This window comes from Plecotus auritus (genome assembly GCF_963455305.1).
Source record: "Plecotus auritus genome assembly, chromosome: 5".
Lineage (NCBI taxonomy): Eukaryota > Metazoa > Chordata > Mammalia > Chiroptera > Vespertilionidae > Plecotus > Plecotus auritus.
Window position 1 is genome coordinate 185,306,665 of NC_137776.1, and position 25,132 is coordinate 185,331,796.

General features: G+C 71.8%; 1 protein-coding gene across 4 annotated transcripts; it reads right to left on the reverse strand.

Moving 5' to 3' along the window:
- Positions 1–24,583, reverse strand: GPSM1 (G protein signaling modulator 1). Of its 4 annotated transcripts, none has more exons than XM_080667481.1 (14): positions 24,279–24,583; positions 18,081–18,302; positions 16,871–17,006; positions 16,512–16,654; positions 15,598–15,721; positions 15,287–15,402; positions 14,772–14,927; positions 13,964–14,072; positions 12,713–12,836; positions 7,864–7,934; positions 7,315–7,494; positions 2,917–3,073; positions 2,336–2,544; positions 1–1,477 (listed from the first exon to the last, which is right to left on the reverse strand). In XM_080667481.1, exons 1-14 carry the CDS (start codon positions 24,341–24,343, stop codon positions 1,271–1,273), a joined length of 2,019 nt encoding a protein of 672 aa, XP_080523607.1. In that variant the 5' UTR covers positions 24,344–24,583; the 3' UTR covers positions 1–1,270. The 4 variants fall into 4 exon arrangements, with proteins under 4 accessions (XP_080523607.1, XP_080523610.1, XP_080523609.1 ...); XM_080667484.1 differs by lacking the exon at positions 24,279–24,583 and adding an exon at positions 23,693–23,717; XM_080667483.1 differs by lacking the exon at positions 24,279–24,583 and adding an exon at positions 22,295–22,408.
- Between the last annotated feature and the right edge of the window lie 549 nt (positions 24,584–25,132).

The following is a 25,132-nucleotide window of genomic DNA, read 5'->3' on the forward strand; positions in this document are numbered from 1 at the left end:
TTCGCTTGGCCGACTTTATTTCTCCGGAAAAACAGAAAAACAACGTACCCTTGGTTTGGAAAGGACCTCGGACAACGTGGCCGACACGTGAGGGCAATAAATACGCACGTACATTCAAGTACCGGGTGGCCGGGCAGAGGCCCGAGCTCTGGTGCCTGACCCGCACCTGCCAGCCCCGCCCTCGGGTCCCCACACCCCACATCGCACCCTCCCCTCCACCCAGAGCCCAGGGCTGGGCGCTGAGAGCCGGACCTGGAAGAGGGGTGCCATCCTGTGTCTTGGGGCAGAGAATCAACCCCAGGCCTGGGGGCGTGGGGGTGGAGGGGGGCCTGCAGGTGGGCCCAGGAATGGGTGTGGGTGAGGGCTGTCTCCTGCCCATCCCGCGGCCACTTGGGTACAGGGAGGGGCAGAACCCCCTCCCCATACGGAGGAGGCAGGGACGATGCAGCCCAGCTGGTGGGGGGGAGGGCGGAGCTGACTGCCACCCCATGGCCGTGGTGTGGCGGCCTCCATGCCATTGCCCGTCCTGCATGGTCAGGGGCAGGCCTGGCTGGCCCCGGTCCCCGCAGAGCCAGGCCCCATCCATGGCCGGGCTCCAGGGCTCGGAGCTGAGGAAAGTGGACGCTCACCCCCTCCTTCCTGCTCAGGCCTGCGTGGGGCTGGGGCTCAGGGCCAGGGGCCGTGGGAGCAGGTGAGCCTGTCTCCGCTGTGGGCTGTCCCCCGCCGCAGCCTGGGCAGGAGGGAGGCGAGGGCAGGGAGGGGCCCTCCTGGGGGTGAGAGGCCGGGGCTGGGACCAGCTCTGGGAGGACAGGCGTCCACGTCACTGGCGGGCCCCGAGGAGGCTGCACAGAACCTTTGGGGGGTGGGGCGGCAGCGGGATTTTCACATTTGGCCGCAGGACAGCGGTGGGGCAGGGAGAGGCCAGGCCTGGACAGCACCGGTCTGGGCCGACATGCTGCAGGCCCGCTGGGCAGGGGCAGGGGCCGGGCCAGGGAGGGCTGGCCGGGCAGGCCTGCGGGGAGCTGTGTACCACAGGGGGTGGGCCCAGGACAGAGAAGGCCGCCCCCCGCAGGCAGCCTGGCCCTGGGGAGGGACACTCGGTGGAGGCGGTGCCCAGTGTCCGGCTCAGTGGGAGGGGCGGGGGAGCCCAGCCTGCCTTGAGCCACGGTCTTGGGAGGATCAGCTTCTCAGAGGCTGTGGGCACCCTGGACGACAGAGCCGCTCCCCGGGCATCCGGGAGCAGGGTGGGTATGGCCGTGGGTCCGAGGCCTTAGCTGGTGCCAGGCTGGCACTGCTGCCGAGGCTCGGGGGGCCCGCCCCCCTCCTGCTCCGGGCTCCCGGCGAGGTCCACCCGCTGCTCGTCCATGCGCTTGGCCTGCACCCTCTGGATGAGGCTGAAGAAGTCCTCGTCGGGCATGGTGGGCCCGCGGGGCAGCCCGTCGGGCGGTGGGCAGCGCTGGTCGTCGATTCTGGAGGACTGGGCAGAACGGACACACGGTCGGGGGCCTTGCCCTCCAGGCCGCGGCCGGCCGGCCCAGCAGAGGCCCCGTGGACAGCCCCGGGGCAGGGGCTGCGGCCAGGCCAGGAGCGCGAGGCCGCCTCGGGGGAACAGCTGCGGGTGTGGGGTGAGCCATGTGGGAGGTGCAGCTGCCAGGGCCCCCAGCGCACCCTGACCGCGTGTGGTCGGTCAGAGTCCCTGGGACAGGGCGGGCGGCCGCAGCCCCGGAGCCCGAGGTGGGGAGCTCCTCAGGGACCTCGGGTCGGGCTGGTGCTGGGGGCCGAGGGGGCTGAGCAGGTGCGTGGGCTTCTCTGCAGGGTCTGGAGCAGAAGGGCCAGGAGCCTGCATGCATGTGGATGGGGGGCACGGGGGGCTCCCCGGGCTCGCCGAGGCCTGTGCTTTCCTGTCTGTGGAACGAGCGTCACGTCTGCAAACTGCCCGCTCTGCCCGGCACCGCGTGCCCCACCCCCTCCCGCCCGCCCGCCCGGAGCTCTCCTGGCCCTGGACCCCGCGCTGGCCAGGCCCCGGGCAGTGAGACCCGCCCGGCCTCCCCACTCCGGGTGCCATCTGGCCCGTGGCTTTTCTCCGTCCAGAGCGGAAGGCTGGAGGGGTCCCCAAAGCCACCGCCTTGGGGACCTGGGGACCCCCAGCTCTGTACGCACAGCCGAACTGAGGACATCCAGGGGTGGCCTCAGGAGGGTGTGGCCGCCTGGTGACACCTGCTGAGCCAGCCTGTGATCCCCCTCCCGCCCAGGGCTTCCCCAAACCCGGCCTAAGAGGAGGGGCAGAGCCCCTGGGGGGCCTGGGGCCGGGCACCCACCCCCCGCAGCGCCCTACCTGGCACTTGATGAGCATGTTGAAGAACTCGTCCCCCGGCGCCTGGGGGTCCCTGTCGCCACGCAGGTGCCCCAGGTTGTTGTGGGTGACGCGCAGCCCCGGGAGGCGGCCCAGGCTGGCGCGCTGGTCGTCCAGCCGGCGGCTCTGCGAGCTGGCGATGAGGTCAAAGAGCTCCTCGGTCTGCGGGGAGGCGGTGAGCGAGGGCTGGGCTGCGGGGACAGGGGCCCAGGAAGGCCGGGCGGTCAGCCCTGAGCTGGGGCAGGCGGAGCTCCGAGGTGCCAGGCCAGCCCACAGCACTCCTCGGAGCCCACGGGGTCCCAGCTGCCCCTGCGGGGGGGCCCCCACCCCTGCCTCGGGGAAGCGACAGGAGGGGAACCTCCCCCCCCCGCCCCCCCCCCCGCCCCAGACACCACCAGACTGGAGGGCGGGCGGGCGGGATGACGCGTCCCCAGGAGGCAGCTCTGGGCGAGGCGGGGGCGGGAGCTGTGACAAGGGGCACTTTGCAGCTGGCTGCGCCGCCCTCGCCCGCGCTCGGAGCTGGGGGCTCTGCACCTCCAAGGTCAGGGAGCCGCGGCGCTCACCCATCCTCTCCTCCAGGGCGGGGGCGGCCATGGCCTCGGCGGCCCCGGGCTGGCCCTCCTCCAGGGGGCAGCGCTGGTCGTCCATGCGGCTGCTCTGGAACTTGCTCAGCAGGTCAAAGAAGCACTCCTCGTCGGAGGACGGGACCCGAGGGAGGCTCTGGGGGACGGGGAGAGGGGGCAGTCGGCACTGGACACGAAGGCGGCCCCTCACAGGCCCCCGAACACGGCCTAAGAGGAGGGGCAGACCCCCTGCTGGGCCTGGGCCTGGGCCAGGGCGGGACTCTCCTCGGCCTCCTGCTGGTCCCTGGCGGCCCCTTGCCCCCGCTCCCAGCACCGCCCCGTCCAGCCCGCGGCATCCTCGGCCATGACCTTGCCCCGCCCCTGCCCCGCCCCTGGGTTTGCAGCGGGACCACCCGTCAATGCAGCCTGACCGCAGGGTGACCCAGCTGGGCCCAGGCAAGTCCCACCGGCGGGGTCAGGATAGGGGAGAGGGGTCCCTGGAGGGAAGGGGAAGGGTGGGGCGAGAGACAAGATATGGGGTCACTGGGCCTGGCGGAGCCCCTCCTGGCAGGGTGACCTTGCGCCTCGGTTTACACATCCACAGGAGGGGTGGCTGGAAGGTGGGGTCTGTTGGGCCTCCCCAAAGGGCAGAGCCAGAGCAGGCCCAATCCCCCCCGCCGCCCCCCACCCAGGCCTGGTCCCCCGCCCCCGGGCCTGAGGGCTGACAGATGACGGTTGTGCAAAACAGCACCCCATCACCTCCCCTGCCCAGCCCACCGTCCGTCTCTCAGCTGTGGCGTGCAGACACCACTACCTCATAGGGGAGACTGGGGCAGAGCTCGCGCCCCCCCCCCACCCCAGGTCGCACAGCAGCACGGAGCAGCCCAGCCTGGCCTCCCGCTGTGGGAGGTGGCAGCTCGGAGGTCAGAGAACCAGGCAGGTACTCCTCCCCACCCCCCACCCCCACCCCCACCCCCGGGCAGGCCCAGAGCCAAGGCTGCCACAGCTTAAGACCCCCCCAGGTCTCTGCTCTCCTGCGGCCCCCCAACCTCACAGCCGGAGGGCGGGAGGGGACAGCTGGCATGAGGGGCCCTGGCCGGGGCTGCCCTTGGGGAGGCCGCACAGGGACCTACAGGCAGAGCGCGGCCGAGGGCACCGCGTGGGGCTGCCGGCCGCCTCCCCGGTAGGTCGTGGGCTCTGCTCCCAGCTGTTTGGGGCTGAGGAACCCCGGGCTCAGCCAGGAGTGGGGTGAGCACAGCAGCACCCCACACAGAGCCAGGTGGAGGGAGCCAGGCCCCGCCCAGGACAGGTGTGACCCCAACGCTCTCCAGCCTCCCCCGGACTGACACTCAAGGAGCGCGCCTGCCGGAGAGGGTTTGTCCCGAGGCCTCCGCAGCCCATCACCGCCGGGGCCGGGCCGGGCTTGGAGGGCCCTGACTGCTGGCCAGTGGCTCCTGGGTCCCCAGGCAGAGCCCATCCCGGGCCGGGCAGCCCCCACCCTCTGGAGCCGGGGCCACCTGCGAAGGGCTGACGCTTCCCGTGTGATGTGGGGGCTGCGGGCCTGAGACCAGAGGCGCACACGGGAGGGTCTGGGCAGTTGGGAGCCCCCACACCCTCACTCAGGCCACCACTTGGCTCCCAGCCGAGAGGGGACCGGGGGCTACCCCGTGCTCCGACCTCTCCTTTGCCCTAAATTCAGGCTCCGACCACCAGGTCTCAGAGCCCCTCGGGTCTCACCCCAGCCCCTCCTGCTAGAATCCAGTCCCGTCCCGAACTGGGAGCACAGGCCCCGCCCCTGGCCTGGGCTGCCCCTCCAGCCTGCCCAGCCAGCCCCTCGGGCGATGCCATGGCCCAGTGCTGCCCAGAGCCCAGGGCAGGGGCTGAGGGCAGGCGGGGAGGCCGCGGGGGCAGGGAACACCCTAACTTTCCCGGGCATGGGGCCCTGGGATGACCAGTCGCCCAGTCCCTGGGGCTGACTACACGCCCACCTGCCAGCACCCACCCCCCCCCCCGCCCGCCGCCAGCTCTGCTGGGGTCCAGCTTCACCCAGACCAGGAGGCTCCCGCCTCCACCTGTCAGGGCCCCACACTCACACCGCGTCCGGAGCTCGCTGGGTCCACCAGCTACTGACCCAGGTGCTGGCCACGTGGAGCCAGGGCAGGACGCCAGGTGCCCGCGCCACTCACTGCCCTGCCCGCACTGCCCGCGCCACCTTGCCGCTGAGACTCGGGGCCCTGTGAGCTGCATGCTTAAATAGGACCTGGTGGGGGCCCCTCCCCGTCCCCGCCCACCAGCGCTGAAGCTCCCTCTCTCTCTCTCACACACACACATGCACACGCACGCACACGCACACACATGCACGCACACACAGGCGCTCCGTAAACACTCGGAAATGGATTTCCCTGAGCACAGCGCTGAGCCTTCTGGCTGGGCCAGGGGTGGGCCCGGGGGATGGGAACCCACTCCCACCCCCGGCCCCGCGTCCTTCCCTCGCTGGGTTAGCCCCGGAGACGCCACCACTTTCTCCAGACCACGGGGAGCTGGTCACAGGGCCTTCCCACCTTGGGGCTCGGTCACCCTCAGCACCGGCCGTGTAGCCAGACTCCCTTCCACAGCCCCCTCCCCACACAGCAGCCCCCTGGCCTCTGCCCAGCCCCCAGGCCAGTGCCCTTGGCCGCAGGCCTCCCTGGTTCTAACTGTCCACCCCGCATCCCTTTCCTGCCCTGGGGGCCGCTGGGGCCTGGCCGCTGGCTGGCTCCGGAGGCCTGTCCCTGTCACGCACGCCAGCCCGGGGCTCACCAAGAAGCACCTGCAGTGGCTGTGAGCCTGCAGGAGTGAGGACAGGATGGGGGCCCCTGGAGCCTTCTCCTGGCCCTCCCTGCCCCGTTCCTTCCACAGCAAGCGCAGATCCCGGGGCAGAGGGGTCCCCCAGCAGCCCAGGCCCAGCCCTCCGAGGCCGCCTCCTGTCTGGGGAGCTGGGTCAGGTGCCTGGCAGGCAGGGGGCTCACCCTGTCACCGGGGTCCGGGCCTCCCGTGGGGGCCAGGCTCAGCACTGCCATAGGAGTCCCCCCCACAACACCAGCACCCCAAAGCCCGTTGCTCTCACGGGGCCAAGCCTCAGGTGCTGGGCTGACCAGGCCTTGGTGCCCCAGCGCCACGGGCCCTCGCCTGACGCCCCTGCCCTCTGCCTCAGTTTCCCCTTGGGGTTTCTGTAAAAGAGCTGCACAGGACAGGCCCGAGCGTCGGCTGTTGTCTGTTCAGAAGAAGGGGTTCCAGGCGGCAGCTACCGGGGTGCCCAGGAGCAGTGTGGGCGGGGCTGACTGATGTGGGCCGGGGGCACACTGGCCTGGCTGGACGGGGTCCGCCTGGACCCCTGGCCTGGGCCCACCTCTGGCCGGAGGCGAGACCCTTGGCACTGGAGGTGGGTGCACCTCTGGCCCGGCTGCCTTTTTGTGAAAACTTCAAAACCAGCTGTGGTGCGGGAGGCTGATGTGGGTGAGGAGTGCGGGAGCCAGAACGACGAGCCTCCCTTTGTTCTCTCTGCTGTGGGGGAGACACGAGGGAGTTGGGGTTTGGGCTCTGCCCCCGCCCCACTCAGCCCCGGGTCACGTGACAACGGTGGGTGCGGGCAGTGCTGTCGCCTGGGAAGCACGGGGTGGGGGAGCTTGAGGACGGGGCCGCAGGCAAGGCCGGGCGTCACCCACCCTCACAGCCCCGTCCGGTCCTTTCTGGCTGGGCCCGCTCCAGGACTCCCCCAGGCCCCACCTTGGGCCTGCCCAGCCCTGTTCCCCATGCCCGGTCCCAAGGCGAGTTTTCCAGGCCCCTCAGACCGCACAGCCCTCCTGTGGGGCGAGACCCTGCTCTGCCCGGTCCCCAACAACACGGCCCATTCACCGGGTGACCAGCGCCCCCTCCTGCCCCTCCTGTGCAGGCATCCCCTCCTCAGCTCCATGGACACAGGCCCTGGCCGGCTGAGCAGTGCTGGGGTCAAATGGGGTCGGCAGAGACCCCCCACCCCGAACTCCTGGGACGGAGGTGACCTCGGAGGGAACTGTGTTTAGACGGATTCCGGAGGCTTGGACCAGGGGTTCTGGGGAGGGCGCGGGGCAGTCCAGGCTGACCTCTGAACCCTGACCTGCTCCCATGAGCCTGGAGGGGGGCTTCCGGGCACAGCGGGACACCTGCCAGGCTGCAGGAGGTCAGCCGCGTCCGTCCACCCGCCGCCGTCCGTCTGCCGTGGCCGCCCTGCCCCTCGCTGGCCACTGCTGCCCTGTCCGCGGGGCCGGTCCGGCTGGGTGCGGCGAACAGCTCAACACTGTCCCTGCGCTGCCGTGACCTCTGCCCCCGTCTGCTGTCCTGATGGGCGGTGAGGCCCCCGGGGCTCCCTGCTGTGCCTACCGTGCGTGGCATCTGCACCCGGACCTCCGCGCTGTCCAGTGGGGAGTGGCCGCCCTCGCGGGGCCTCCTCTCAGCAGCGTCCGGCCCCTCCTGGTATTTCCTGCTCCTCATGGGGAGGGGGAGCAGGTCCCTGCCCGGCCCCCGCCAGTCCCCGGAGTGGTGGCTGTCTCCATTCTGCTCCTGGGGAGGGGCGAGAGGCCAGGCGTGGGTGGGCCACCAGCACCCCAAGACCCTAATGGGGGGGGGCTGGGGACGTGGCTGGGCAGGGCAGAGGGGCCCGTGGGGTGAGGACACGTGCTGGTGCCCAGGGTTACGGCGGGCAGGGCCCTGACGGAGGGAGGGAGTGGGCGGTGGCGCTGCAGGCCTGTGGGGCCTCTCGGACCCGACGGGCAGATGGCCCGTCTGTCTCCCGGGCAGGGATGACGCGGACAGAGGGGGCGGCTCAGCAGACAGGCAGCGGGCGGCCTCATTAGCCCGCGGCCCACGCGCTGCGCTCGCTGACGTCCTCCTGTCCCCGCCGTGTCCCCAGCCGCCCGCCTGGCCGCTCACCCGCTCCAGGGGCAGCCTCAGCAGGTCCCAGGTCTCGGCGCTCAGCCGCTGTGTCCTCTTGGGCCTGGCTCCTGCCAAACAGCGGCCGTCAGCCCGCGGGGCCCCGGCCTCCAGGGCGCTGCGGAGCGGAGACTGGTGGGCCGGCACCCCGGGGCCGAGCTGGCCACTCCTGCCCCACGGGGAGGCAAAGGCAGCGTGTGCGTGGCCCGGGTGGTGTGGAGGCGGGGTGCGCCCTGCAGGGCCTGGGTCGGGTCTGACTGTCATGTCCCCCGTAAGGCCCGTTCCCTGGCTCTGGATCCCGCTCTCTCCCGCCCACTCTGCGGCCGCGCGGGCCCCACGCGGGCCCTCCGGCTTCGGGCCACAGCGGGGCGCCCTCAGCCCTGGCCACACCTGTCCGGACGGTCCCGAGGGACGGAGCCACCGAGTGTCCAGGGCTTCATGGGAAATGGGGTCCAGAGAGGACCGGAGGGATGGCTGGGCGCCTGGGCCCTCTCCCTGTCCGGCCCCCGGTTCTGAGGGAGCCACACCCCGTCCACTGTCCCAGGAGCCCAGGCAGGGCCGCCGCTGCCCTCCCCGCCCCCGAGCGCCCTGGAGGGGGGCAGCCCGACCCCATCGTGAGGCTGAGGGACGCGGGCCCAGGGTGCGGTCAGGGCCCCCGCTCGTCCCAGCCCGTGACGAAGAAGCCGGCCTCACTCCCAAACCCCATGGCGCTTGGGGGCACCGCCCGCCCCTCGGCCATCTGCATCGATGCGGGGGAGGAGGGACACCTCGGTCCCAGGGCTGAGGGGCCGCAGGGCCGGACGCAGCCGCTGCACAGGCCCCCGCTCCCCACGGCCAGCGGGGACCCTGCTCCATCGCCCGCCAGGCCTGGTGGGGCCTCTCTCTCGGCCGCCCGACACCCTAAGGGCCCCACTCGGGTTCCCCACCTTGTCTGCTGGGCCCCGGGCCCCACTCAGCCGCTCTGGCCCTTCCTGGCCTCCGCGTCCCCGGCCTCGGCAGCGTCCAGCTCGGGGCGGGTCCCTGTGGCCAGCGCGGCGGCAGCCTCGGGCCCAGCTAAATGCGTCCTCTGTGTGGAGGGAGCCCCGGTCCTCCGCCTGCCCGTCCAGCACCCACACCTTGGCTGACTGGGGGCATTCAGGCCGGGCACCGCCGGCTCGCTCCCCGCCCGCCCCTCCCACCTGAGGGCGAGGCCTGGAAACTTCCCCAGCCATCCCTCCCGCCCTCCCTGGTGATCATTTCTGTCCACCAGCCACCCTGACATCCTGTCCCAACCCGACCCTTCCCGCCTCACCCGGACGGAGTCCCGTGCCCGCCCGCCCACCTGCCTGCCCCCCCGCCCGCCTGCCCCCCCAGCCGCCTGCCCCCCCGCCCGCCCTGCCCACCCAGCCGCCTGCCCTCCCGCCCGCCTGCCCACCCAGCCGCCTGCCCCTCCGCCCCCCCGCCCGCCTGCCCCCCCAGCCTTGCCCCCAAATCCCTTCTCTACGGAGGCGCTCAGGCCCCATTAGCTCTCCTTCCTCCCTGTCAGCCCTGCCACCTCACCCCTCCCTCCCCGCTTCGTGCTTATCTGCCCCAGACACAGCCCCCTCCCTCGCTCTCCCTCCCTCGGGCCGGGCTCGCTCCTGCGGGGCCTCTGCACGGCGGCCCCCCCCCACCCCCCGTGTCCGGACGCGGTGCCTCCATTTCTGCTCAGAGCTCGCCCCCCTCTCCCTGTCTTCGCTCACATGTCACGTTCGTGGCGTACGTGGGCACCCAAAGCCCCATGTGATGGCCGGGACGTGGCCTGGGCAGGTGACGTGGGTGGCTGAGGTCATGAGGGTGGGGCCCCGCGCTGGGATTGGTGGCCTTAGGAGAAGGGACCAGACAGCTCGCTCTCGCCTGCACCCCACACTTCCCCTCTGCGAGCCGGGGAGCCCTCACCGGAGCCCACCACGCTGGCCCCCGAGCTTGGACCCGCAGCCTCCAGACGGGGAGAAAGAAACTGTTTAAGCCGCCGGTCCGCGGAGACACAGCCTCCGTGAAGCCAGCCGCTGTCCACCCGGCCCCCCCCCCCCGCCCCCCGCCCCGACACCCCCAGCTGTCCCCCGTGATTCCTTCCTCCGAAGCACGGATCGATCACCATCCATGCCTGTTTTGGCCGCCGGGGTGCCCCTAGAGCTCCCACAGGGCTTGGCGCGTAGTAGGTGCTTAATCAATCAGGACGCGGCGAGTAGCTAGTGTTAGCCGAGCGTCTGAGTGTGGGCCCCGGTTCCCCATGCACGGTCCCCTTCGGGCCGCCCTTCCGAGACCGTGGACGAGGTCACAGAGCGGGGAGGGGCAGCAGGGGCAGGACGGGGAAGTCAGGCCGCAGGCGTGCCCGCACTCCTGCCAGGCGCCGTTCCCAGGGTGACCGTGGGCCCACTTCCCAGGTGGGGACACTGAGGCGCAGCTGGGCCCGAACACTTAGCCGGCCAGGACATGGCAGAGCGGGACCAGTGCCCACGGGCTAAGCAGCCCCCGGACAGCACGCCGTGGGCATCTCAACCCCTCAGCGCAGATGTGAGCCCTGACCAGGACGCCAACCCGTCCTGGGGTTCCTGCTGCTCTGCACCCCGGACGCCCTGAGCAGGGGCCGGAGGAGGAGGGAGCCGCAGAGCAATGCAAGCCTGTGGGACCGGGGACAGCCCAGGCCCGTGGGGACCGAGCGGGGACGCCCCACCGAGCGGGCAGGCCGACTGGCTCCCTCCGCTCTGCCCCAGCCGAGCAGCCCGTCAGGGGATGTCCCGGGGCCCTCGTCCAGCACGCCCATCGCCAGGTGCCCTTGCTGGGAAGGGCAGGTGGGCACCCAGGACACCTGGACTCTGGGGCCCAGACACAGTGGCAGGGAGGCGCCCCCCCCCCCCCACACAGACTCGCTGGAGGGGGGCGGGGGGAGGCCTCTTTGCTGGGGTGGGGGCCGAAGGCCGAATGGAGAGGCTCTGGGTCCCCAGCCGCAGGAAGGGCCCTGTTTCTATCAAGACAAGGCAGCGAGCCCAGGCCTGGCTCCAGCCGGCCCGACACCAGCCACAAGCCACGCCCACCCGCAGACCACGCCCCGTGCTCTGCTCCCGCCCTCCCGAATTTCCCTGCACCCTCCTGGGCCCAGCCCAGGGCCTCCTTCCTCACTGGAGCGCCCCTGCCCTCCAAGGTGCTCCCCGTTCCCCTCCACCCCCCACCCCGACTGACAGACTCTGGGTATGCGACTGCCACACCCCCCAAGGGAGTTCCAAGAAGTAGGCCCTTGGCTCTGGGACCTGGGCCAGCCCCCCCTCAGGAGGCACGGGGTGTGGGGGGAGCAGGGGGGGAGTAGTGAGGGAACGATCCCTCCTGCAGGAAGCCGTGCGGGGCTCACCTGAGCGGGGTCTCCTCCGGGGCCGCCCACACTCAGGCCGCATCCCAGAGCCGGAGCCTCCAGGCTGCGGCCCCCAGACCCGCCCCCTCCGGCCTGGGCACGCTGCAGGGCCACCGCCCTCCCAGGATGGCCTGTTCCCAGGGCCTGCTGGCTCCCCTGGCCGCCAGCCTGCTGGGGGGGGGCTGCTGGGGGCCTGGCCGGGGAGGGTCCGGCTGGCGCGGGGAGGACAGAAGCCGCCTTGTTCCGCACAGCGGGCTGCTCACCCGCCACGGCCCCCCTTCCCCCAGGAGGATGGGGCCCTTCCAGGCACAGCCCAGCCCTGCCCCCACCTCCTGCCCGAGTTCCCAGAGGGTGGCCCCCAAGGGCCAGGGGCTGTCAGAGCTGCCCATCCTCAGAAAATCCTGGCCTGATACTTCCTAGGGGACACACTCCATCTCATCTCCTTCAAACACAGCACCCCCAAAACGGGCAGGCTGAGGGTCCCAGAAGCCTTTGCTCCCTCCCGTCAGTCTTCAGCAATCTGCGTTGGGGGTGACGTGTACCCCCATCTCCTAGGACAGGCCACTATCAGAAACCCTGGGGCCCACCCCCAGCAGCACCCACTCCCGGCCTGGTTCTCAGCAGCCCAGGTGAGGGGGCAGGGGGTGCCCCTGGGAACATAGCCATCCAGAGGCGGGGGCCAGACTCCACGAACACAAGACCCGTGGGGTGGGGAGGGGCGGCTACCTCGCGGAGCCTCCCAGCACCCGCCGTCGCCACCCTCCCCCACTCCAGCCTCCTTCATCTGTTTGCTCTGCAGGGAACGGTCTGTCCTGCGCGCACATCGCTGACCTGCTGGGGGACCAGCAGCCCGTGAGCGATGAGGTCATTACAGCGGCTGGACCCGGTTAGTGCCCGGTGCCGCTCCTGGGCCGTCTGCTGACTCAGCCCCTCCCACTGGTCCCCTGGGAGCAGGTGTGGGGGGGGGGGCAGCAAGGTCGAAGCAGAGGGCCCTCTCCTCCCCTTCCTGCCGGCCGAGGTGCCACGGGGGGGGGGGGGGGGTGGAGGGTGGACGAGAGTGATCACAGGCTCTTGCTTCCCAGAAACCATGAAGAAGGGGCCCTGATGCCCGTATTGCCCCCCCTTCCTATCCTGTTCCCAGCCCTTGAGTGCCTAATTCTATCCCGTCTCCAATCTCCCTGCCCCTACCCTGCCCTGGGGAGACAGGGCCACCGTCTGTGCCCCCAGCACCTGCATAGCCCATCGCGCCCTCACCCCCACCGTGGGCTCGGAGCAGGGCTCCAATGCTGACACCCCCGGGCCCAGGGGCTCCCCACCTCCAGGGGCCCTTCCCCTGTTTGAGGTCAGAGCCCACCTCTGTGGGACCTGCAGTGTTTCCCGGCCCTGCAGGAGCCAGACCCTCCCAGGCAGCCCTCCTGGCACGGCCCTGCCCGCCGAGGCCTGCCTGGGGGCCCGGACTCCCCAGCCCAGCCGGGCACTCACCCTGAGCCTCGTAGCCGGCCAGGTCGGGCTTCTCTGCGGCCGCTGGACTGCTCAGCCGGCCCAGAGCCAGCTGCAACTGTGCCACGTTCATGCGGGCTGTCAGCTCCCCATTTCGGTCCCCGATCTGTGGCCAACGGGGCAGGTCAGTGGGCAGGCAGGCTGGGAGGCCGCCGAGGTCTCCAAGGAGACCAGGCTGCACCTGCCCCAGAGGTGGGGGTCTGTCCCTGGGTGGGGCCTCACACACCCAGGCCACCTCCCTCACGCTGCCGGAAGGCTGGGGCCCGAGCAGCCAGGCCCTGTGCACCCTCCATGGGCCTCGCCTGCTCGGCCAGGCTGCACCCCCCAGGTGCCTGCCAGGCTCCAGGCTCTTCCCCGGCTCCCGCTCGGACAGAGGCTCCCGGGAGAACCTGGGTGCAGAGGGCGTGCAACACCAGGAGCGAACCAGAGGGCGGGCGGGCGGGCGGGCTTCCGCAGCAGCGCCAGGGCCTGTGCCCAGATGGACAGGGCTGCCCTGCTGGCGGCCCCGGGGGAGGGCTCTCCGCCCAGGCCCTCCCCAGACCCGAGCTCTCCTGCTCCCTCCATCTCCCCCTGGCACCTGTGGGCCGCACCTGCCCCTGGACACAGGGCTGTGGGGGGTCCGGCAGGCGCTGGGGGCGTGCCAGAGGGAGGTGGCATGGCCCTGCTCTGAAGGGGGGGCTGCTTCTTGGAGGCAGGGCAGGGGGCAAGGAGCAGGAAGGGGTGAGGTCAGGAGAGGTCAGCCAGGGGCCAGGGAACCAGAGGTCACCGGAGACACCCTGTGGCTCCCAGCCAGGGGCTGCCCTGGCAATAGGAGGGGCCCTGCCCACCCTGCCCGGGTGGCGATGGGCTGGCCAGTTCCCGGGAGGACCCTGCGGGGCAGCCTCTGGCAGGTCGTTGGGCACAGGCATCCCTGTGGCCCGGCCTGGCCAGTTCCGCTGGGGACAGAAGGGCCTGGTGCGTGCCTGCCCACGGGGCACACAAGGCCACAGGGGTGGAACCCAGGCCCCCGGCCCCCACCCCACCTCCTGGCTGCAGCAGACAATGGGTCGCCTGGCCTCAGGCCTCAGAAGACGGGGGAGGCCAGCCCCTGGGCAGCACGCAGCGATGGACCGGAGAGGACACGGGGACAGGCCAGGAGGAGCCGGGAGCGCACAAGGGCACCTGGCCAGCCGGGAGTGGGCTGCGCAGCGAGCGAGGCAGCGCCTGGGGCGGGGGAGGGCCGGCCTGGCTCACCTCCTGGGAGATCTCCAGGTGCTTCTTGGCGAAGGTCAGGGCCTGCGCCGGGCTCCCCATGGACACGTAGGCGTTCCCCAGACTCCAGCACGCCCGGCCCTCGCCCACTCTGCCAGGGAGGGAAGCTGAGTCCACATCACGCTCCACCCCCAGGCCTGCCAGCCTCCCACCTGCCCAGCCTCCCACCTGCCCAGCCTCCCACCTGCCAGCCTCCCAAGCCCCCGCGTCCAGGTGGCCGGGGGAAGGACAGAGAGGGGGGGTCCAGGAGTGCAGTGGGGGGGCTGGACACGCTCCCCTACCAGGGTTCCCGGCGTGGCTTGCTCGCCCCCTAGTGGCCAGCAAGGCTCTCACCCCCCTAGGGCTCCCTCCACCCTTGGGGACAGGGGACCCCAGCCCCTTGGGTCATTAAATCAAGCTTTGCCGTCCTGGAGCGCGATTCGGTGGCAGTGCGTGCGACCTGTGACCACTGCCATCTGGTCCCAAACTTCTCGCCCCAAGGGGCAGTGCCTGCGTGAGCCCGTGGCCTGTGCCCCTGAGCCCCCTTGTCCCGGCCACCGCCCACCCCAGGCCGTTGTGCATGGCTGTGCGTTTAGGAACCTTTGGTCTGTCTGTCTCTCCACGGAGACTGCTTATGTAGATATGGGGGGGCGGGGGGCTTAAAGGATGGATGAGCGGGTGGCTAGGGTGCACCCCTCCAACCGGCATGTCCCAGAGTCACCGTGCGTCGCCTGCTCAGGGTCCCTGGGTGGTCGTGGCAGAGCAGGCCTCCGGGCGGCCACTGACCCCGCCCCCGCTGGCACGCACGCACCTGTCGGCCAGCTCCTGGGCGATGAGCAGGTGGCGCAGGTGGTACTCGGCCGCGCGCTCATAGTCCTGCAGCAGCGTGTAGGTGTTGCCCAGGCTGTAGCAGGCCTGCGCCTCCACCGCCTGGTCCTTCAGCTGCCGCGACAGCTGCAGCGTCTTCCTGCGGGGCAGGGTCACCCCCGTGGCCTGGCTGGTCCCCGCCTCAGGTGGCCACCGCGCTGCCCCCTCGGTCAGGACGCGGCACCCCCAAGGCTCTGCCCACACTGGCCAGTCGCCCCACCCTCCCAAGCCTCCGCCTCCCACGGGGGACCCGGGGACACAGCACGTGGTCAGGGTCCTGACCTGGGCGTCAGGCTCCACACAGCACCCAGTGCGTGTGCTCGGGCCTCTGCCCCGGCGCTCACCAAGCCCCGGCAGCCCTGGCCCACGGCTGTCAGCCAGCCCTTCTGGGGTGGCCGGGGACCCCACCTGGCCCCTGGGGAGTTGCCTGGGCCCCCCTCCCGGCTGCGGGGTGCCTACTTGTAGTACTCGGCAGCCACGTCGAAGCGCCCCAGGAAGATGTGGGCGTTGCCCAGGTTGCTGTAGGCCCTCCGCTCGGCGGCCTTGTCTCCAAATTCCTTCGCGATGGCCAGGCGCTGAGGGCGACCGCGGCCGGTGGTCACCGAGCGGCCGGGACCGAACCGACAGCAGTGCCACCTCCTGCCCGCGGTGGCCCGCCCCTGTCTGCGTCCAGAGGGGGCAGCCCGGAGCCAGCACCAAACCCGGACACAGCCTGGGGTGGGTGTCAGGCCGCCCGCCCCGCCGTCGCCCGCCCCGCCGCTGCCACTCACCTCCTTGTGGAAGGTCGTGGCCTCCACGAAGCTGCCCAGCAGGTAGTGGGTGTTGCCCAGGTTGCCGTAGGCCCTGCCCTGGGCCGCCCGGTCGCCCAGCTCCTTCACCAGGGACAGGTTCCTCCTGGGGGCGAGTCCGTCAGAGCCGTGTCCCTCCCGGCGGGGAAGCAGGGCCCTGTGACCCTCTCCCAGGCAGAGGACGCTGAGGGGTCCCTTTAGCTCGGTCCCCGCGTTGCTGTCCCGGCTTTGAGGCTCCGGCCGGGCCTCCCCCCGCCCCCGACGGGAGCCCAGATCTAAGCCTGTGCTAACGGGAAGAGTTCTCCCACGCCAGGGGCTCGGCCAACGCCCCGGCCGTTTCCAGCCGCATGTTTGGGGTGTTTGGGGTGATTCTCATCGAGGACATTTCTCCCATTGGTTTTTAGAGCGCGGGGAAAGGACAGAGGGAGAGCGGGAAGAGAGGGAGAGAAACAGCGACGTGAGAGAGACATCGATTGGCCGCCTCCTGCGCGTGCCCAGAACGGGGCTGGGCACTGACCCTGCAGCCCAGGCGTGTGCCCTTGGCCGGGAATCGGACCTGTGACCCTTCCGTGTGCGGGCGGATGCCAGCCGGGCCGGGCCAGCCAATGCCCTTTCAAGGCCACATGCGCTTGGTGAGCGGTTCCCCCCTTCTCCCCACGGCGGTGGGCGAGCACCCGCAGGACCTGCCGACCCGAGGGCAGGTGCGGGAGGGGGGCGGGGGGAGGGGGGAAGGCCAGCCTGGCTGCCACCCTCGGGGGCCCCGGGGAGGGGTGGCGCTGTACCTGGGGCTGCTGCCATGCCCCTGGCCACGCGGGCAGGCAGGGCCCAGGCCGTGTGTGTGTGTGTGTGTGTGTGTGTGTGTGTGTGTGGAATTCGTGGCCCCGCCCCCTACTCACTCGTAGAACTCGGAGGCCCTGCGCAGCGTCTCTCGGACGTCGGGGGGCAGGTGCCCGGGGTCCTGCGCGGCGCTCCAGGACAGCTGCTTGCCCTTGGCGTGGTACACGTTCCCCATGTTGTACAGCGCCCTCGCCTCTCCGATCTGCGGGCGGCACCGAGGTTGGGGAGGCCCCGAAGCCACCTCTGGGTGGAGACGTGGCCCCACGGCATGCACACAAAACTGGGTGCCCCGCCCGGGCTGTTCCCAGGGCTCCAAGAGCAAGGACTTGGGGAGAGGCATCCCTAGGCCCACATGCTGAGGTGGGGGGCGGGGGGAGAGGGACGGGACGGGGTGAGGGGGCGCGGGCTGACCGCCCACCTTGTCGCCCTGCTCCTGGGCGATGTCCAGGTGCCGCTGGCAGCAGACAGCAGCCTCGTCAAAGCGGCCGAGGACCTTGAGCGTGTTGCCCAGGTTCCCGCTGGCCTTGGCCTCCCCCATGCGGTCGCCGATGGTCCTGGAGGGCGGGAGGAGGGCCGGCTCGGCAGGGCGTCTTGGCAAGGGTGGGGGGGGGGCGGGTGCACACCTCAGGGTGACCCTTCCGCTGGGCAGGTCTGGGGAGGCCCTTGCATCGCCTGCAGCTGCCGGGGCTCAGGGAGGACCCCGGATCAAGGCAGGGAGAGTTGGGGGGCCTCGAAGTGAGAATGAACATTCTGACATGCAGTGAGTCTGACCGCGCCTGCCAGCGGGGGCTGGGGCTGGGGCTGGGGCTGGGGCTGGGGCAGGAGGCGGGGGTCCAGCCACTGAGGCGGCTGAGGAGTGGCTGCTGCAGCCCGAAGAAGGGGCAGGAGGGGCAGGGACCCGTGAGGGAGGGTGTGGGTGGGAGAAGCTGGGCGAAGGCTTGGAGGCTGGAGGAGAGCAGAGGCAGGGAGGGTGGCCCCCCTCTCCACACAGAGACTGGCACCGACACACGGACACATACGTGTGCTCATGCTCACGGGACACTGGGCCTCACCCATGCTCTCACCCACAGACATAGAGACAGCTCACACGTGTCTCAGCTTACACACGGCCTCCTGGGGGCGCTTCCTGGACCCTGGCCTCCTTCCCAGGCTCCCGTGGACCCTGAGAGCTCGGCCCCCCGCCTCACATTGACAGCCAGGCCCCGAGGGCAGGGCGTGCAGATCCTGCTGGAGCCCCCGTACCCACACCCCTGGGCCCACACCCCGAGGCTCACTGCTCCCCCACGCCAGCACCCCTGCACCCCTGTGCCTGCACCCCAAGGCTCACCGCTCCCCCGCGCCAGCACCCCGAGGCTCACCGCTCCCCCGCGCCTGCACCCCAAGGCTCACCGCTCCCCCGCGCCAGCACCCCGAGGCTCACTGCTCCCCCACGCCAGCACCCCGAGGCTCACTGCACCCCCGCGCCAGCACCCCGAGGCTCACCGCTCCCCCGCGCCAGCACCCCGAGGCTCACCGCTCCCCCGCGCCTGCACCCCAAGGCTCACCGCTCCCCCGCGCCAGCACCCCGAGGCTCACCGCTCCCCCGCGCCAGCACCCCTGCACCCGCACCCCCGCACCCCGCGCCTCACCGGGCCAGCAGCAGGTCGTGCCTGTGGTACTCCAGGGCGCGGGCGTACTCCTTCAGGTAGAAGTAGGCGTTGCCCAGCTGGCTGTAGATGGCGCTCAGTGTCCTCAGGTCCTCGGTGCCCACCTGCACGGCCGCCTCAAAGAAGGCCACGCCCGCCTTGAAGTCCCCGGCCTTGCAGAGCCGCTCGCCCTCCAGGGCCAGCTCCAGGCACGAGGCCTCCATCCTGCGGAGAGGAGGGTCAGCCGCTGCCCGCGGCCACGCCACGCAGACCTCCCCTCCTACTGGACAGACGCCCCTGCCCAGGCGGGCACACTGTGCGGCTCACCTCTGCCCGGGCCTCCTCACTGCCGGGGCTCAGGGGCACCTGGGCTGCGATGGCAGAGCCCCGAACACCGCGATCCCCAAGGGTCAGCCGCCCGGGAGAGGGGCCCCTGAGGCCAGGAGCCACGCACCATCTTCCCGAGAGGCACGGCGGCCGAGGCTCAGAGGGTGAGCGAGCTGCCCGAGGCCACACAGGCAGGGTCTGCGCCCAGCCCCGCCCCGAGCCCACAGCCTGGGCTGGAGGTCAGCCACCACCCGTGCCCACCCCGTCCTCCTGGACCATGCTGCATCTGGGCTGAGTAGTGAGCCCCGGCCCCTTCCTGCCCTGGCCCCCGCCCCCGGCCCCCGGCCCCCGGCTGGGAAGTGCTCTGCGGGCCGCTGGCCAGGACGGGCCTGAGAAAGCGGCCGCCATGCGCCCCCACCCCGTGGTGCTGCTGCGGGAGGAAGGACGGCTCCACGTCCCAGGATGGGCCCAACCCCAAGGCTGGGGCCTGGGTGACCGCCAGCACCTCGCGGGAGGCCGTGCCGGCTCCCCGTCCCCCGTCCCCTCCTCCCGCTGGGCTGTGGGCAGGAGCTTCAGACAGAGGCCTACCCCTGGGGCCCCGCTCAGCACCCCAAGTGGGCCCCGCTCACCGAGCTGCCCTCAGGACTCGGGGCACCCGGGGTGGGTAGCCGAGCGGCCTGGCTGTGGCCCTGCCTGCGGTGCGGCCTGGGCCGGACACTGTCCCTCAGGGCCTGGGCCTCGGCCTCTCCCAGCGGCTCCTGACCTGGCCCCGGCCCTGGGGACACTGCCGCCCCAGCTAGAGGACGCCCCGAGGGCGGAGGGAAGGGGCCGGGGGCTCAGTGCGGCGCCACCCAGGCAGCAGGGGGAGCCCAGGAGGTCCTGTCCGCAGACCCTGGGAACGGGGGTGCGGTTCCCACACGGGCAGGCCAGCCCCACGCTCCTGTCTCGCTCGGTTGCGTGTTGAGGTTCCGGAGCCCGTGGATCCAGAGCGGCCAAACGCCCTCGGGCCCGTGTTGTGGGAAACGGGCAGTGAGCAGTTTGGGGGAAAACCAACACATCTCCTTAAAGATAAACACAGCTGCCGGGCCGGCGCTCCTGGAACGCTGACCAGCGCCCCTTTATGCAGCCTGTCCCCCTGCTGCTCGTGATCACGGCGCCTCCACATTCCCAGCGACCCAACACCGCGGCCGGCCAGGGCCTGGGAACCTCAGAAGCTGCGCCCTGCGCCCACAGGCTCCCAGCTCTCTGCTGGGGAAGCCCCCACCTTTGCAGGCCCCTCGCCCAGCGTGACTCCTGACACCGGGGTCAGAGCAGGCTCCTCCCCTCCCCCCGCCGCCCCTCCCTCCCCGCCCCCCCCCCCCCCCCCCCCGCCGCCCCGGCCCCAGATTCAAGCAGAGCCCGTGTGACCTCTGCAGGAGCCGGCGGTCAGGGACGCGGCCTTGAGACCTCGGGTCTGCGTCGGGCCTCCCTCCCGCCCCCCATGCCTGGCCAGCCATCTGATGGGCGACCTGCCCTCTCCTCGGTGACGGTGGAGGGACGTGGGCTCTGAACAGGGGGCACTTCGGGCAGGAACAGGCCCTGCTGGCTCTGGCAAACCTGGCCGCCCCACCTGTCCTGGAGCCGAGGTTTCTGGCTTGGAAACCAGGGGCCCCAAACTCAAGGGGGTGGGGGTCACCCTGATGGGGCGTCATCGCGAATGCAGACGAGGGCGTCTAACATGGGCCCCAGCAACGCAGGGAGGTCACCTGGAGAAGCGCCAGGCAGGTGTACAGGGCTAGGGAGCCCCCCTCTCCACGTACCCCCAAACCTCCGATGGCACCTGACCTCCCCACCGGCACCCATCGCCCACCCCTGCCCAGGTGCCCCCCCCCGTGCCCCCAGGCGCCCGCCCGCCGCACCTGGGCCTCTGCAGGTTGGGCATCTTTTGCACGAGCAGCCACAGCTCCGGGCCCACGGGCGGCAGCGGGGCCGGGGGGGGCGGTGGGCATGCCGTACACCCCTTCGCACACCGCCTTGTCGGCCAGGCTCAGGGCCCCAGGCTGGCCCTCCGCGGCCACGGCCAGCATCGCGGGCTCCCAGCCTCCCTCTTGGCCAGTCAGCCCTCCCCCGCCCTGGTCCTGGGGCTGCACTGAAGTTGGGGTTCCCCTGACTCTCCCCACCCCAGGGTGGTGGACTGAAGGCTCTGGCGGCCTCGCGACGGGAGACCCCAGGTCCTCGGGCGGATCATCCGGGGCTCCCGGGGCCCGAGGCGGACAGAGGGTCAAGGGCAGCTCAGAGCCGGGATCAGCACAGTCAGCAGGGCGGCCGGTGGGCAGGCGGGTGGGGGTGTGCGCGGAGCCGGGAGGAATGGAGGGAGGAAGGAGACGGGGCGGTGGGGTGTGCCCGCTCCGGCCCAGCCCCTGCTCTCACACGCCGCCCTCTGCGTGAAGACGGGGCAGGGGCACAGACCTGTAAGCTGGGCGGGCAGGCCCCGGGCCCACCTGGAGGGCAGCTGGGATCCTTCTGGGCGGGTCTGCACCTGGCCCCCCCCCCACCTCACCCCGACCTCGTCCTCCGGGGGAGGCCCAGCCCCCAGCCAGACCATACCTCACCCCGCCCCCCGCCCCCACCTGAAGCCTGGCCCACTGATGGGAGCCCCGAGTCCAGGTCATCCTGTTGATGCCTCCCAACCCTCTGGGGGCTGCAGGGTTACCTGCCCTGACCCCCCAAGAGGAGCTCCAGGTGGGGGGCCTGAGGAGGCTGCCAGGGCGCAGACACTTCCCCCACCCCAGCTCCTTTCCTGAACTGTGCCAGCCCCTCGGCCGCCCGCCGGTGGGTGAGGAGGCGGTGATGGGACCTCCCAGCAGAGGGAGGAGCTGGTGGGGGAGCGGGGTGGGTGCAAACGCCCGGCCAGAGGCGCAGAGCTGGCCCGCGCAGGGAGCCGAATGGGGGCGAGGCAGGGTGTCTCTCCGCGGCCTCCCCTCCCGGCCGGCCAGGTGCTGCCCACCCCAGGAGCCCCTGGGCCCTCCCAGAGGTTCCCTCCGCCCCACTCGTGGGCACCCCTCCTGCCAGCCCCGTGCCTTCTCAGTGGTGGCCCTGGGGTGGGAGGGTTCCCCAAGGCTGCGCAGCCGGGAACCGCAGAGCGGGAGGGAGGTCAACTCGGAGCGTGGGACTAGAGAGGCAAGGCGGGCTCCGCCGCGGGCACCCTGGGGCCTGCGCAGAGGGGGAGCCCGCGGACGAGGGGGGGCTGCAGGTCCTGCACATGTGGGGGTGGGGTCCGGAAGGAGCTGGGCCGTGGATGCCGAGTCGGGGACCAGGTCCCAGGCCACACGCCCACACCAGACTCTACTCCCAAGGGTGTCCGGCGGGCACCCCCCCTCCCCGCCCTGAGGTCTCCGTCCCATGCCACCATCCGCCCCCCGAGGACAGCTCAGCCGAGGGGGCGGGGCCTAGACTACCTCCTCCGTGCCCAGCCCTGCTGATGAGCTGAACCCCAAACTCTGCAGGCTCACACCACCCCCAGGCCCCGATCCCGCCACCCTCCCGGGTCCCCTGTGAGGCTGCCCAGCATGGCCAGGCCCCTCCCTGCGCCTCTGCCCCAACACCCCCTCTGCAGGCCTGTGGGTGTTTGCCCCGCACCCGGCGAGGTGCCCGCGTGCACTGGGCGAAGTGGTCTGCCGGGCCAGCCCTCCTGCCGGCTGCCGGATCCCCACCCTAAAGGCTGCCTGGGCCTCCCCGAGGCCTGTGCACCCCAAGGGCTGCCAAGGCGTCCACTCTCGGGACAGGAGACCGGGGCCCAGCCGGCCAGGGCTCCCTGGTCCCGGGGCTGTGACCTTAGCTCCCTCCGCCAGACTCACCGCCCAGAGCCCAGCGGGTCCCCTCTCTCACGCCACGCCTGTCCACGCACGCACCTCTCCTTGCGAGGGGCTGACCAGGCCGCTTTCCCAGCAGCCAGGCCGCAGTGGCCAGGAGGCCGGGCGCCGTCTGCCAAGCTCCCGCCGCTGCCCGCTGGTCCCGGGTGACGAAGTGGTTATGGCTCCCTGGTGGCCAGCCTTCCCGCTCGGACACCGTATCACAGTGGCCTTCCCCTCCTCCCCCGACATGCAGGCGTCAGGGGGCACACGACCCGGGCCTGAGGCTGCCAGCTGTGCCCGGGAGCTCCCGCCGGCTCCAAGCCCCTAAGGCCTGCTCGCGGGCCCTGCAGGCAGCTCGGCGCGGCCTGGGTTCGCAAGGGTGCAGGCTGGCCCCGGGCCTCTCCCGGCGTCCCCTCCCGGCGGTCTCCCGGGCCAGGGCCCTGTCTGGTGTCCCCACTGTGCTCTGGCCCCAGCCTACACCCCGCTCCCATGTCAAGCCGTGGGGTGACCAGGACGCTGCGGGCCTTCAGCTGTTCGTGGTCTCCCAGCCTCTGTCTATTTGTCTCTCTCTCTCTCACACACACACACACGCACACACATGCACACACACGCACACACACACGCACACGCACACACACACACACACACACGCACACGCACTCACACACACGCACACGCACACAGCCGGTGCAGCCAGGTGAACTGCTGCTCTTTGGGACCGAACCCCCCCTTCTCTCCATCAAGCAGGACCCGGGGGGCAAATGCTGCTTGCACAGCCCTCCATCCCGTGGGGGCCCTGGGGGGGGTCCTTCAGGGAGGCCTCCTGCATCAGCTGCCAGCAAAGCCCCCCACGCACGCCCCCCCCCCCAGTGCGGGGCCCAGGAGCCAGGCCAGGGGCCCAGCACCCAGTCCCGGAGCCCACACAATGGGGGCTGTGTCTCTGGCCAGCAGCTCGGACCAGACCAAAGTGGGGAGGGGCGGCAGGGCCTTTCCCGCCACCACGCTCTCGCTCTGCACCCGGGGCGCGGGCGGAGGTTCGCTGCCGCTGGACTGCCCGGCGCGGCCCCCCGGCGGGCCCCACAGCCGGGTGGCCGGGGTGACAATGTCCTTCAGGTTGGGGGGGCGGGGAAGGTGCTGTCAGGCTCACACAGGGAGCCAGGCCTGCCCCTGGGAGCTGCCACCAAGGACCGCCCTGCGCAGCACTGCCCGCTGGTCCGGACACCTGCACGGGTTGGCACCGCCCAGCCCCCTCAGAGGGTCCTGCACCCACCAGGGCCCGGCCCAGGGCATCACCCCGTGGAACACCCTGGACAGGCCTGGAGTCACCAAGCAGGCACGCAGCCCTGGGCAGGGCCACCCTGCCTACCCGCCGGGCACGGGGCACAGAGCCCAGGCTGTGCCATCGCCCATGCGTCTGCCCGGAGGCAGGTGTCTTTGGAGGCAGCACACACCCACCTGGTGGCTGGCTCTGCAGCCTCAACCCAGTGCCATCCGCTAGACCCAGGCTTGGGGCGGCCTGGAGGGGGGCAGAGGCCACCCTGGGCACAGCCTGGCCTCTCTGAGCAGGCAGGCCGGCTGTGCAGTGGGGGGTTGATGCCGGGCTGGGCGGGAAGTGCCTGGCAGCCCCCGCCCCATCCGGCTGTGCCAGGTGGCCCCACCGCAGGGAGAAGAAGCTACCAGTTTCCACGTCCCGGGGTGGGGGTCCGGCGGGCAGCAGCCCAGCCCAGCCACCCGCCCTGCCCACCCCTGTCTGCAGGCCTTGGCTGGTCCCCAGCTCTCACGGGCGGGCGGGCGGGCGGGCGGGCGCGCTGGCGGAGGGGGGCCCAGCATCCCCACACCCGCTTTTCGCGGCCCCACTCCTACATCCCGGCTACCCACCCCGGCGCCCCTCGCTCCCGCGCTCCCACCGCTGCTCCCCCATCCCCGCCGCTCCGGAGGGAGGGCGCGTCCCCGCCACGTTGCGCGCCCGCCGCCGCCGCCTTTGTTCGGGTCGCCCGTGCCCCGCGCCCGCCGCCCGCCGCCCGCGGGGCGCCCAGCCCACCTGGAGTAGAGGCGCCGCGCCGCGCCCGGCAGCTCGTCCACGGCGGGCGGGGCCGGGCTGGCCATGGGCCGGGGTCGCCGAAGGCCAGGGCCCCGCGCCCCTCCTCGCGCCGCCGCAGCGTCGGTCCCCCCGTCCGCTGTCCGCTGTCCACTGTCTGTCCGCGGGCCCCGCCGGCGGAGGCGCCGAGGAAGTGATGTGCGCGGGCACCGCCCCTCCCGCCGTGGCCGTGATGTCACGGTCCCTCCTCCCTCCGACGGTGGGGGAGGGGACAGGGAGGAGGGGCGGCTGCGGGCCGCGCGCGCGGCGGGGGCGGGGCGGGACCTCCTGCGCCTGGCACTGGGGAGGGCGGTGATGCGCCCCGACCCCAGGATCCAGGGCTGGGGCCTGCCGGTGGCCTCCCCACCCCCTTCCTGGAATCCCCACGTGGGGCTATCTGAGGGCCCGCTGCCTTTGTTTGGCATTCCTCCCCCCTCCCCCCAATTTGGTGATCCTCTGCCCCTCTCCTCTGCTCCAGCCCCCGCGTGTCACCCCTTTGAACTGGCAGGGGAGGGTGGGCATTGGGGAGCTCCCCCGCCCAGTTTGAAGAGATCTGGGGGTGCTGCTCACGAACAGCAGCGCTCTGGGTGTGGAGGGCCGTGTGGCCCGGCCAGGACGCAGTGGCAGCCCCGTCCCTGCTGTTCCTCACCACGGAGACCTGAGACCTGCAGTTGCCACGCTGCCCTCCTACCCCCGCCTTCCCTGCCGTGGGGGGACTGGGGAGACTCGGAAGGATGCAGGGAGGGTCGCTGGCTGAGCGGCTGGTTGGTGTCGGCACTGGGCCACCTCCTGCTCTGAATTCCTGGAGCCCCGAAGGC

Excerpts from the sequence above, each read along its gene's own strand:
- GPSM1 (XM_080667481.1), bottom strand. The coding sequence starts at position 24,343 with ATGGCCAGCCCGGCCCCGCCCGCCGTGGACGAGCTGCCGGGCGCGGCG. Across the intron at positions 18,303-24,278 it reads GCGCGGCGCCTCTACTCCAG|GATGGAGGCCTCGTGCCTGG; the intron begins GTGGGCTGGGCG and ends TCCTCTCCGCAG. Across the intron at positions 15,403-15,597 it reads CCACGACCTTCCACAAGGAG|CGCCTGGCCATCGCGAAGGA; the intron begins GTGAGTGGCAGC and ends GGTCGCCCTCAG.